The 12,933-nt window shown below is 50.1% G+C and overlaps 1 protein-coding gene across 4 annotated transcripts; it reads right to left on the reverse strand.

Moving 5' to 3' along the window:
- Window positions 1-776: 776 nt before the first annotated feature.
- Fkbp11 (FKBP prolyl isomerase 11) lies at window positions 777-4,227 on the reverse strand. 4 transcript variants are annotated; one of them, NM_001013105.2, is given in 6 exon segments: window positions 777-1,013; window positions 2,519-2,589; window positions 2,925-2,958; window positions 3,235-3,322; window positions 3,730-3,795; window positions 4,006-4,226. In NM_001013105.2, coding segments are annotated over 6 exon segments (606 nt in total). In that variant the 5' UTR covers window positions 4,135-4,226; the 3' UTR covers window positions 777-795.
- Between the last annotated feature and the right edge of the window lie 8,706 nt (window positions 4,228-12,933).

Genomic DNA, 12,933 nt, shown 5'->3' on the forward strand with positions numbered 1-12,933 from the left:
CCGCCTGCTCTGGGCTCAGATGTGTCACACATGGTCATTGGTCCTGCGGACCGACCTCAGGATGTTCTGCATCCCAGTGAGCATCCTACAGACTTATCCTAGCCTTGTCAGGTCTTCACTGTGTTTACTTTAAGGATAAGAGGAATGTGGTCTCAGGGAGAGAATGCCTAGGCCCTTACTGGGAGGTGGAATATAGCTTCGCCCACAGCATCATGTGGGTCTTCTAGGCTGAGTCAAGACCTCAGGGTAAACTAGGACAGCAAGAGCAAGAGGAAGGCGCTCCCACCACTCAACCACACACAAGCTCCAGCTCCAGAATGTTCTTTTCTCTGCCCATGAAAACGGCCTCAAAGGACTGGGTAAGCACAGTATGGCGTTACATATCTGAGGTGCTTGGGACGCAAAGCCCAGAGGCTCGTGAGTCTGAGGCCAGTGTGGGCCACAGGACAAACGCAAGACCCTGACTTAAAAGAAAAGGCGGGGGGTTGGGGATTTAGCTCAGTGGTAGAGCGCTTGCCTAGCAAGCACAAGGCCCTGGGTTCGGTCCCCAGCTCCGGAAAAAAAAAAAAAGAAAAGGGGGGAGCAGAGAAGCTCATCAGAGAAAGCACAAGTCTGATGACCCCAGTTCGGCCCCTGGAACCCACCTGCAGGTGGGAAGAGAGAACCAGCTTTACAGAGCTGTCTGATCTCCACACTCAAGGCAGCATAGGCCACAGTAATAATTCGGAAACAAAGGAAGGGGGTGGGGGCAGCAGTATTGAGTGAAGACTACGACGTTTCGTTAGAAAGCACTATTTATTTCTTCTTACTCTTGTTTCGTTTCTCTTCTTTCAGCTTCTTTTTGGAGACTCTGGGTGTGCTGGCCTTTTTGTATAGGTGATACCCAATCAGGCCCAGGAGTGCTGGCACCATGGCCATGCCTACCAGAGGCAAAATGCCCTTCAGCAGCTTTTGCCAGTAGTTGGCTCGAATCAAGGCGATCAGCTCCACATCATACTGCACCACTGCATCGGCTGGAGGGGCAGAGGGTGGGGAGGGTTAGGATATGCACCCCTGCATCGGCTGGAGAGGGGGGTGGGTGGGGTGTTAGAATCCCTGTGATTTATCCAGGGCTCTGACTTGGGATTGAAACAGGGAGCGTGGGCCACAGAAGACAACCGTGATGCTGGCAGTTTGAAATATGGGGTTGGGTTCCCTCCAAAAAGGCAGAGGAGGGCAGGAACAGGCTAAGGATACCCATGTTGATCTTAACTCCAGCTAAGCATGTGGCATGGAACCGGTGACAGATCTTTGACAGCACAAGAAATCTGTGGATGAGGAACATGCAGGTTCCCCATATTTATAAGCATTTATAAATAAGCATTCTTTTTTAAAATCTCTTTAAAGATTTATTTGTATTTTACGTGTATGGCTGCTTCGCCTATTGTGTGTCTGTGCCAACACACAAGCCGGGTATCCTTGGAGTAAGGAGAGGGTGCTGGATCCCCTGGGAGCTGGAGTGACAAGGGATGCTGAGCCGCCATGTGGCTGCTGGGGACGGAACCTGGATCTTCAGGAGCAGCCAGTGCTCTTAACAGCTCAGTCACCTCTAGCCCAAGTGAGCGTGTGTGTGTGTGTGTGTGTGTGTGTGTGTGTGTGTGTGTGTGTGTGTGTATGAATTCTCTATACCGAGTGAACCCCAGTTCCAAACAGCCACATGGATGGAATCTTTGTGGGGCTAAAACTAACTGGAATAAAAGTGGGTATCCTTTATCATACTGCCAGCCAGTGAACACTCGCAACGCGGTTCTTGGCAGATTTTCGAGTGAAGGCTGGAGACGAGGAAAGCTGGGCATGAGGGTGAGGTGCGCGGGAGAGCCGGAAGCAGGGACGCAGCAGCAGTGGGAAGGGCAAGACTTTGCTAAGCGTTTCTAGTTCTGTTTTACTTTTGAGACAGGGTCTCTCTCAGTAGCCCTGGCTGTCCTGAGACTCACTATGTAGAGCAGGCTGGCCTCGAACTCACAGAGATGGACCTGCCTCTGCCTCCCAAGTGCACCATCACCTCAGACTCATTAAGAGAGATTTTGCTTGGTCCTCCCTACTCTCTTCCAGGGCTCCCTACAGGCCACGCTAGTATAAGAATCACGTTCCCAGAGCTGTGTGGAGAAACACATTTTACCTAATAGAACTTGTGTTTTAACCCAAAGCAAGAGACACCCATCCTGGAAAATCTGTGCAGTCTCAGCCCTTAAGAACAAGTATCAGCAGTAATGTGTGAAGATGAATTCTAAGAATCAAGGTCAAGGAGTCAGGGCGTCACCTTGCCAGCTCTACTTTGCTGCTCTGGGATAAGCAGGTGGCTCAAGCAGGTGCCAAAAAGTCACCAGCTGTCCACAGCCAGGCCAAGTGGCCTTCACAGGTGGAGAAGCCCCAGCTCAATTCTTTCCTCAGATTTGATCTGGACTTTTTCAAGTTCTAGGCAGAGTAAAGGATTTGGGCCTCTGTTGTGCCAGGCAGGAGACAGTCGTGGTCAGATTACCTGGGATAGATGGTGGGTACCCTCTCTTTCCATAAGCCAAGTGAGAAGGAATGACTGCTCTTCGCTTCTCCCTGAGGGGAGGAATGAGAATTGCAGGTCGAGGGAGGTGAGCTGGCAGCCTCAACCATCTGAAGCTCCATCAGCAGAAGCGCCTCACCCCCACCTCAGATATGGACACCAAAACATGAATTTCTCCACCTGACGGGTAGACCAGCAAAGCTACCAATCTCCTTACAACGCCTCAACTCCCCGATAAAACTGACGGTCAGAGAAGTGCCCTCAGGGGTCCCATTAACCTGCACTTTTCCAGGATGAAAAGGCCCTCCCTACAGGAGGTGAGATGGTAGAGATTCCTTCTGCCCGGGCAAGGGGCCCGGGTGGTCAGCCCCAGATCTCAGATACTCACCCTACACACATGTCCAGAAGGCTCTGCTCCAGACCTTGAGGAAGAAGACATAACTGAACTAGAAGCTACACATATCCCCCACAGTACCCAGGAGGAAAATCAAAGGCTCCCCGTGGACCTTCATCAAGTGAGTTTAAGTCCACTTCTCCAACTCTTTGCCCCAGTGATATGTGGGACAGGAAGAGAAAACACAAGGTAGCAGAAAGAAGATCCTCGGGGGTATTTATCATTCTAGCTTTTCTAGAATAACTTCGACGTTTAAGACGCTAAGCAAGGGCTTAGGAAGAGGACAAAGGCATGGGTCACATACCTGGGATCACCTGCTTTTGGCCAAGTTCTATGACCAGAGGATCTCTGGTCAGAGAAGTGTCAATAATGCGTCCATCTGCCAAGCTGCCCTGAAGACAAAGAGCAAGAACTAACCCCTCCATTCCTTCCACAAGACAGGCCACACACATCTGGGACCACCCGGATGGAAGCAACCCCTTTAACAAATTTGCATCCTGTACCCATCTCCTTCCACCCCCACCCCCACGCCCATGGGCAAAAAGTAACCGGAAGCCCCACGGGTCTAGCACTTCTTGGAGATCTCTCTATCCTTTTCTCAGTGCTGGAGAGGAGCCGGCGGAAAACAGGGAGGAAAAAGAAGCTGGCGAGAGGACAATCCAGTCCCGCCTCCACGTGCTAGCCGACCCTAGGACTCAAGTTCTCAAGCCCAGCGTGCCACGTGTCCAAGCCAAAGCTGACGTGTTTTAGCTGGGCGCCGCCCCTCCCAGGCCACGCCCTGGCCTCCCAAGCCCCTCACCGTGTAGTGTATGTGGAGCGTGTCTCCAAAGGCAGCGGACTCCGTGCACGATTCAGGGGGCTGCACCTATGATCAGACTACAAGGGTCAAGGCTGCTCCTCCAAGGATCCTGTCACCGTCTGGAGACCCAGCACTTTCTCCCCCAACTCAGTTCCTGCACTTCCTTTCCTCTTCGCTCACAGGTCCATTTAGAGTCCCAGGCTCCCCTGCGATCCCTGGCCTTAAAGGGTGGCGGCGGGGCATGGGGGGAGGGGAGCAGCTCGACAGTCTCCTCACCAGGGTCTCCACTTGGAGGGTCCGGACAGGACTTTCGGTTTCTACCTCAGCCTCAGCCCGGCACACCGCCCCACTGATCAGCAGCAGCAGCAACAGCCGAAGCGGCAGGAGCAAAGGGCGCAGGGTCATGATTGGACTGGGTCAGAGCACCGGGGTACCAGGGCAGGCTGTTCGGGTGCACGCGACCAGGACCGGTTCCCTCACTCCAGGCCAGACTGGTATGGGCGGGTTACAAGGAGCTAGCTCCTCCTCCTCCTCCTGCAGCCCTCCCTCCACTTTGTCCCCACCTCCTAGAGGGGAAGAGGCTGCAGAGTTCCCTACTCTGTGATCGAGGCGGGGGACTCTGACCCACCTTCTAACAGCCTTTCTGTCCCGTGACGAGGGTTGGGTCATGTAATAGCATGTATTTGCCATCACCCACCGTAAAGGGGAGGGGGAATGATTAGTCTCTAATGTTCGAGTGACCAGGCAAGGGAGGCACAATCGTTCCCCTTTCACAGCTAGGGAACTAGCCTAAGGTCATCATGCTCAGTGGTGACAGGACTCAAGCACAGGGCTTATATTTGCTCTCGGCTCTTTCTTCTAAGAGCTGTCCCTTCCCACTAAGCCCAGAGGCAGTCAACCCATCACCTGATCATTCTACTCAGGTACGTCCAGAAAGAGCTGGCCTCTCCTCCACCCCTCCTGTCTTGGAGAGCACTACGGCTATCTTCCTGAAAAAAGTGATCAATCACTGATCCTTTCCTTCCTGCTTTCCTTAAATCCTTTCCACAACAACAGCAGAGACAACCGTCTTGTGTCTGTGCAAGAACTTCCATTGTTTTTAAAGGGGGCTTAACTAATTGTAGGCAGCCTTACCAGTTTTGAGTTTCATGATCTGAACACTTCCTGACAACCTAAGCGGTGGTAACTTCCTGGTCACTCAAAGGCTCCTGTGGTGCCTTGACCATATGTACTCTTAGGCTGCTCCTTGACATACCATACGTACTCTTAGGCTGCTCCTTGGTCCATTGTCCTCATTGCACTGTTACCGTCTGTAAACACAATTCCACCCGAGTGTCTGGCCAGCACCTCAGACTACACACACCCAACGCACACATCCTCTTACTTGAAACAACCTGACCTCCCTGACGTGCGTGGCCTCTCCTCTACCAGTATTCTGAGATTTCTTCCATTTCTTTTTTTTTTTCCGGAGCTGGGGACTGAACCCAGGGCCTTGCGCTTCCTAGGCAAGCGCTCTACCACTGAGCTAAATCCCCAACCCCTCTTCCATTTCTAATATCCAACCAGTTTCCTTTGGGTTTTCCATTCCCAGCCCACCCGTCTAGCGCCCCCATATCTAGGGCCACCACTCTAATGAAGCTCTCATTTTCTCTGGGGGTTGCTTTGTGATATTGGGGATCTTGTCCAGACAGGGCTCTGCTTATACCAGGCCAGCACCTTAGTTAACATCCCTAACCTGGGAATTGTCTTTTAAATGCTCATTGCCAGGGGCTACATAGATGGCTGAGTGCTTAAGAGCATTTGCTGCTCTTCCAAAGACTAGAGTTCAAGTCCCTGCACACCTATCAGATGGCTCAGAAATGCCTGTAACTCCAGCTCCAAGGGTTCCAACACCCCCGTCTAGCCTCCATATATATACATAATAAAAATAAATCTTTAAAAATAACTGCCTGCCAGATGTTGGGGCACACACCTTTAATTCCAACACTCAGGAGCAGAGGCAGACAAATTCCTCTGAGTTTCAGGCCATGTAGGATTACATAGTCAAACTCTCTTCAAAGTAGCAGCAAGAATGAAACACTAGAACCCTCACTGGTACAACGGGGTATGGTGATGCCCACCTAGAGTCCCAGTGTGGCTACATGAAGCCCTCCTTCAAAGACGAACTGAAGTCACAGCCATCAGGAATTCCTGGGGTTGGTGGCACGCTCTGTGTCTTGAGGAAATGGGTTACATAGACAGATTTAAAAACAAGAAACAAAACCTGTCAGATGTGTGCCTAACATCTGTGCGTGTGGCTAGGGAGGTAGCTCAGAGGGAGAGGTAGCTCGGAGGAAGAGGTTTTTGTTTTGTTTGTTTGCTTTTGGTTCTTTGACACAGGCTTTCTGTGTGTAAACCTGTCTGTCTTGGAGCTTGCTCTGTAGACCAGGCTGGCCACAAACTCAGAGATTTGTCTGCCTCTGTTTCCTGAGTGATGAGATTAAAGCACCAAAAACAAACAAACAAACAAACAAATAACGAAATTTGTGTACTTCACTATATGAATATATACTTGAGCAAATACAAAACCACACTTCAGAAGCTCTCTTGGAAACTAGAAGGTTGTGGCTAATGGCCAGACACGTGTTGAAAGCACTGGTTTAGACTTTTACACAAGCTCTTTAAAGGGCACCAAGAGCCGGGATGAACAGTCGTCAGTTCATGCTTACTCTTGTCTCCCTCCCTTCCTACCTGGGAAGTACAAGGGACGAGCTAAGATGAGTTATGCTCTTGCAATCGTATCAGACCAAGCAGAGGGAAGGCAGGTTCTATTTGGATTGTGAACCACAAAGATGGGAGCCTAAGTAAGTGGAGACCCCCATACTAGCCTGGGTTGTCTACCATCAAACAGCTTTTCTTTTTAAGATGTGGGGGGGTCCATTGGGGCACTATTTCTTTTCTTTTTTTATAAGATTTATTTATTATATATAAGTACACTGTAGCTGTCTTCAGTCACACCAGAAGAAGGCATCAGATCCCATTACAGATGGTTGAGCCACCATGTGGTTGCTGGGAATTGAACTCAGGACCTCTGGAAGAGCAATCAGTGCTCTTAACCACTGAGTCGTCTGTCCAGCCCCCACCAAACACCTTCTAATGGAGAGAAAGTTCCGTCTCCATCCTGACCCGCAAGCATCTCTTCAGACCACTGTGTACATACACTGCTCTGTGCATTCATGTCATCAAAGTTTACGTTCTGTGCCAACTGATGCACGGACCAACTCCTTGACGATGAAAAGCTTGTCACCCAGCCCTAACCCTCCATTGGCCATTTATTAAACTGAAAGCCTTCTTCTTTTTATTTTTAATAAGTCCAGGCTGGTTTTGAACTTGGGATCCTCCTGCCTCGGCCTCATAAGTGCTGGGATAGGGGCTGGAGAGCTGGCTCAGTGGTTAGGAGCATTGACTGCTCTTCCAAAGGTCCTGAGTTCAATTCCCAACAGCCATATGGTGCTGGGATAACAGGTGTTCCCTATCGCTCTTGGCTCTGAAAACCTTTTTAGAGATAGAGCTTTGTGTCCCTCATTTTTTTTTTTTTTTTTTTTTGGTTCTTTTTTTCGGAGCTGGGGACCGGAGCTGGGGACCGAACCCAGGGCCTTGCACTTCCTAGGTAAGCGCTCTACCACTGAGCTAAATCCCCAGCCCCGTGTCCCTCATTTTTGTATCTTTCGTGTTCAGGCCTGACGTGAAAATACTTGCTGAGTCGAGTCAGCTGTGTTCCTGGACTACGTGCGGTGTCAGCCAAACCTGCCCTGTGTTCTGGGCTGTGTCCTCCCTCAGCGCCTTCCCTTACCTTACCTCTCAGCTCTCCCAGGAGAGTTAACTCCTCTCCTTTTCAACTCAGGACTGTCTTAGCCAACAGCTGTTTTCCCGTCCTTTATTTAGTCACTGTGTCCCTCAAAGAGCCAGTTAGCTCACTGGACAAGGACAATGTGTAACAGGCCTAGAGCTCCCTAGATGCTAGCTGCATGGTGCTGGACAAGTGGGATAGCCTCAGAGCCAAGTTGCCTTAAACTCTTAAAAAAACAAAACAAGGGGTTGGGGATTTAGCTCAGTGGTAGAGCGCTTGCCTAGGAAGCGCAAGGCCCTGGGTTCGGTCCCCAGCTGGGGGGGGGGGGGCGCGACACACAAAACAAAACAAACAAACAAAAAACCTTGCTGACTGATGGCTCACACCTTTAATCCCAGCACTCTGGAGGCAGAGGTGGGGTTGGCTCTCGAGTTTGAGGCCAGCTTGGTCTATAGTAAGTTCAATCACAGGCACAGCAACACCGAGAAACTCTGGAGTCAGAAGACAGGAGGGCTGTTCCACCACATGGGGCACACAAAGAACCCAGACAGGCACCTCCTGCGGAACACCTAACTAGCTCAGCCTTGAACTGGCTCCTCCTACCTCCCACGGGCATTCCAACCTCACCCAGCCAAAAGTCCCCCCCCCCCCCCCCCCCGGAGCTGGGGACCGAACCCAGGGCCTTGCACTTGCTAGACAAACGCTCTACCACTGAGCTAAATCCCCAATCCCGCCAAAAGTTGTTTCAAACACACCGTTGAACTATTAAATGAGAAACCATTTAAGTATCTAACTATACTGTATGAAAACCTCTTCAGACAGACATACAAGCTTCAGTTTAAGTTAGATAATACATGTGATGTGAACTTACTGCATTCTAACCCCTCCCCACATATGTGTAGGTGCATATATTCAGAAAGGCAGGGCTGCGCTGAGGACTGGGGGTGCAGCTCAGCAGAGTGCTTGCTTACCATGCCTAAAGCCCCGGGTCAACCACAGCATTGCACCAACTGTGCTGTGAACACATCTGTCACGCCAGCCCCTGGGAGGCGGGAGTGGGAGGCTCACAACTGCAAGGCATACATAGTTAAGCTACATAGTTAAGGAGTTCCTAGGTCGGCCTGGGACACACGAGACCCCCTTCCTCTCTCCCTCTGCCCATCCCACTTTGAGACAGGAAGCATGAGCCCGGTGACTGTAGCAACTGAGGGTACCGATGTTTATCTGCACCCAGCCAAGAAGCAATTTCAGGTCTGATGTCTTTGGTTTTGGAGACACTCTCTATGTAGCCCTGGCTAGCCTGGGACTCAAGCTATAGAGGCAGGCTGGTCTTGAACTCACAGAAATCTGCCTGCCTCTGCCTCGTGAGTGCTGAAATTAAAGTCATATATAACTCCACCTGGTTAAGACCAACCTCTTAAAAAATGAAGGAACCCAAAGGATGTTCCCCAAGCGGCTGAGGATGGCTAGGTTTGGGGTGGGAGTGGGAAGTCAGGGGGTGGGTATGATATGCTGTTCTGCATATTTGCGCATTGTATGGATGGATTACTGACAACAAAGGCTGCTTGGCTACACAAAACATGGGATTTGAGTCGATGTGATTGACAGGGGCTCTCAACCTACCGCTGTGACCCCTTAACAGTTCCTCATGCTGTGCTGACCCCCAACCGTAAAGTTATGTCATGGCTACTTCTTAACTGTAACTTTCCTACTGTTATGAATCATAATGTAAGTGTCTGATGTGCGGGGTATCTTGACTCACAGGTTGGGAACTGCTGACCTAAAAACCTATCTATGGGGGCTGGAGAGATGGCTCAGTGGTTAGGAGCACTGGCTGACCTTCCACAGGTCCTGAGTTCAGTTCCCAGCAACCACATGGTGGCTCACAACCAATCATAATCAGATCTGATGCCCTCTTCTGGTATGCAGGTGTACATGTAAATATATACATTAAGTAGACTTTTAGAAAAGTTTATAAAAAAAAAAAAAAGAACTATCTAGAAGGTGCTTAGTGCAAGTGTGCCAATGCCATCAGAGCCACTGTGCCTGGGTGAGTCGGCCAGCAACTCTGTGGAGGAGGGGAGGCCTGAGCTACACCTTATGTGGCACTTTGTTTTGCTTTTATAAATAGTCTCATGTATCCCAGGTTAGCCTCAAACTAGTTATATAGCCAAGGCTGGCCTTGAATTCCAGATCCTCCTGCCTTCACTTTCTTTTTAACTTTATTTTATGTATATGAATACCCCGTAGCTGTCTTCAGACACACCCAGATCTCATTACAGATGGTTGTGAGCCACGTTGTGGTTGCTGGGAACTGAACTCAGGACCTCTGGAAGAGCAGCCAGTGCTCTTAACCGCTGAGTCATCTCCAGCCCTCTGCCTTCACATCCAAGTACTGAGATTACAGCATCTGTTTTTATGCAGTGCTCGGTAATGAACCCAAGCTCCAACACATACTAAGCAAGCACCATCCCCAGCCCCTTGATGTGGTATCCTCTCCCTTTTTTTTTTTCTTTTGGTTGTTGTTGTTTGAGATAGGGTCTCTCCATGTAGTCCTGCATATCTTCGAACTCACTTTGTAGACTAGGCTATCCTTGAACTCAGAGATCCACCTGCTTCTGCCTACCATGTGCTAGGATTAAAGGTGTGTGCCACCATGTCCAGCCTCCTTAATGTGGGATTTTTACCCAAGGCAAAGGGCCAGATGTCCGTAGATCATGGGCCAGTATGGTTAATGCAAAAGCGAAGAGAGACCAATGGAGGGGAAGAGCAGAGCCAGCTATAGAGAGCTGTGCATCTCTAAAACCGTGGAAGCACGCGTCTCAACACAGGTGCTCACACACAACCCAAAAGCAGCGGCTAGCCAGAATGGGTGGCACAGGGAGATGGCTGTCTCTGAAGCTCTGTAAGGCACATGAAGTAGGTAGAAGGGAAAGGTAAGTCTTCTCTCCAACAGTAGCCTGCCCAGAGGCTGGGTGTGGTGGTGTGCCTTTAACTCCAGAGGAGTGGCAGAGGTGGACACACTGCTTTGCAAGTTCTAGGCCAGTAGACCCTGCCTCAAAAATAAAATCCAAAACAGACCCAACCTACCCAGGACAATTTGCTGAATGCTCCAATAAGGGTCAAGGAAGAAGCCTTTCTGTTGAACTGAAGAGGAACTTGAATTGTGACTCTGCAAGAAAGCTGCTGGCCCAGCCCAGCCCAGCCCAGCCCAGCCCAGCCCAGCTCACAACCACATCCACAAAAGCCTTTGGGAAGTGTCAGGATTCAGCAGGTTCTGTTACCCACAAGACAGCTAGGTGTGAGCAGAGAACTGCTTGCCACAACCCCCTCTGCCACTGGGGACTGGGGCCTTACTGTGTTTGTTTTTTCTAGCACTGCGAATAGAACCCAGAACTTTGAACTCACAAAGCCTATGCTCCACAGATCAGCATTTTAAGGTGACTTGCATACTCGATCATCTGAAAAAGAAGCGGTCACTCCCAAACCCTGTGCTACTCTAATCAAGTACGCTATCCCTCCAGTCACTGCATGATGTGGTGGACAGACCTTCCTCCTGTGTAGAAGCCACAGCACTGTGCTCTTTTTGCTGTATTTGGAAACCAGAGGGAATTCCTGTGGTTCAGAGCCACAAGCTAAACCTTCTATCCCTTAAAAGTCGCAGTATTCAACTCTGTCCTAGGATGGCCCTCACCAAGAAAGTTGTTTTGTGTGTATGCACTACTAAGGGATCAAACCCAGAGCTTCCTACCAAGTGGTCTACCAGTAAGCTACACTCCAGGAGGGAGGCACAGAAAGGCTTAGTCTCAAACCTTCTGCCTTGTCTACCTGCCAGCTAGCTCTCAGGAAGGTGGCCTGTGGGTTGAGTTAGTGGGAGGCCTGTGTAGAGAACTGCCCAGCGTGTACCCACAAGTTTTACCTAAAGTGCCCTGTTCATACCCACACCCAGCTTAGAACACACACCAGCTCTAACTGCAGCTCAGATGTTCCCCTACAGTTGGCAGCTGAAGTGACACGCACATAGCAGACACTTCACCTTGCAGCGTCGACAGTCTGGTCCAACCCCCTCGCCTCCGGACCCTCACAGCCGTCACCGACTTTGCTCTACCACGTTCAAGGTTCCCACTTCCTTGGCCCTAACTGTCTGTACCTTTCTCAAGAACGCAGGGCCATTCTTACCGATTCCAACAATTAGGGTCAGGGAGCCCCATTAGAAAACCTGCAGAGGGGGCTGGGGATTTAGCTCAGTGGTAGAGCGCTTACCTAGGAAGCTCAAGGCCCTGGGTTCGAAAAAAAAAAAAAAAGAGAAAAAAAAAAAAAAACCTGCAGAGGAAGGAAGGCATTTGGATTCCGTCGTTCCCCAGTGACCAGCATGATATGCTACCTCTCCAGCTACTGGGTTATCGAGCAGACCAGATGGTGCTTAGTGTGATAACCTGCCCAGGGAGCTCATTCCCTGTACTGACCAGAAGGAAGGGCAGGGCATCCTCCTTGGTCATTACCAAGATTTCAAAAGATTCCAGAGCATCTTGGGACGGACGCCCAGCTGGCCCTGAATACAGAGGCTTAAGCCACCTCAAAGAAATGCCTAAACACAGAGAAGGAAGTTTCCGTGCCTTTTCTGTTCTCATTGAACGTGTGTCTGAACTGGCAGGTGAAATGCAAGGGTTCCCAGCAGCTTCAACTCAAGGATGAGAAGCACAACTGTTTGAGACAGTTTTGCCTCTCATCCCACCTAGGTGGGTCTAAGCCTGTTCATTTCCTACAGAGACATTCTGGAACCTGCTGTACCCAGATTATTCTGAAGCATACACCTGGATCTAGGTCCTTAATCAAATTACAACAAACAAGCCATGGGAAGCGATCTGCTCTAAGGGTCAGGTACACAACTCTCCTTTAGGTTCACTCCCTTTATCTTACAGCCGCTCAAAGCCACAGAGGGCTACCCCACCTCTTTTGAATCTGAGTAACCAAGAGACAGGCAAGAACCAGTCACCTGCTTCTCCAAGTCACTCTAATGTCAAGACTTGTCCACTAGCCTGTCATTCAGTTAAACTTTTTAACTTTTTTAAAAAGAAATTTATTTCATGTATAGGAGTGCTCTGTCTTCAGACACCACAAGAGGACATCGAATCCCATTACAGATGGTTGTGAGCCACCATGTGGGGAATTGAACTAAGGACCTCTGGAAGAGCAGTCAGTGCTCTTAACCACTGAGCCATCTCTCCAGCCCCCTATTTACGTTTCTTTGAGGGAGGAAGATGAGCACCAGACAGATACAGTCCAGGCTGGCCTCACTCTTTCAGAGATTGTCCTGCCTCTGCTTCCTGAGTGCTGGCCTTACAGGCGTGCAAGGCTTCTATTGTTATTGTGTT

This window comes from Rattus norvegicus, chromosome 7 (genome assembly GCF_021556685.1).
Source record: "Rattus norvegicus strain SHRSP/BbbUtx chromosome 7, alternate assembly SHRSP_T2T, whole genome shotgun sequence".
NCBI classification, from domain to species: domain Eukaryota; kingdom Metazoa; phylum Chordata; class Mammalia; order Rodentia; family Muridae; genus Rattus; species Rattus norvegicus.

What these genes read in the sequence shown, in the direction of transcription:
- Fkbp11 (XM_087556809.1), bottom strand. Translation starts at nt 4,134, where the DNA reads ATGACCCTGCGCCCTTTGCTCCTGCCGCTTCGGCTGTTGCTGCTGCTG. An exon ending in CCCTCCAAGTGGAGACCCTG is followed by an intron (nt 3,323 to 4,005) that starts GTGAGGAGACTG and finishes CTTTGTCTTCAG; the next exon opens with GGCAGCTTGGCAGATGGACG. An exon ending in CCAAAAGCAGGTGATCCCAG is followed by an intron (nt 2,959 to 3,234) that starts GTATGTGACCCA and finishes TTCTTCCTCAAG; the next exon opens with GTCTGGAGCAGAGCCTTCTG.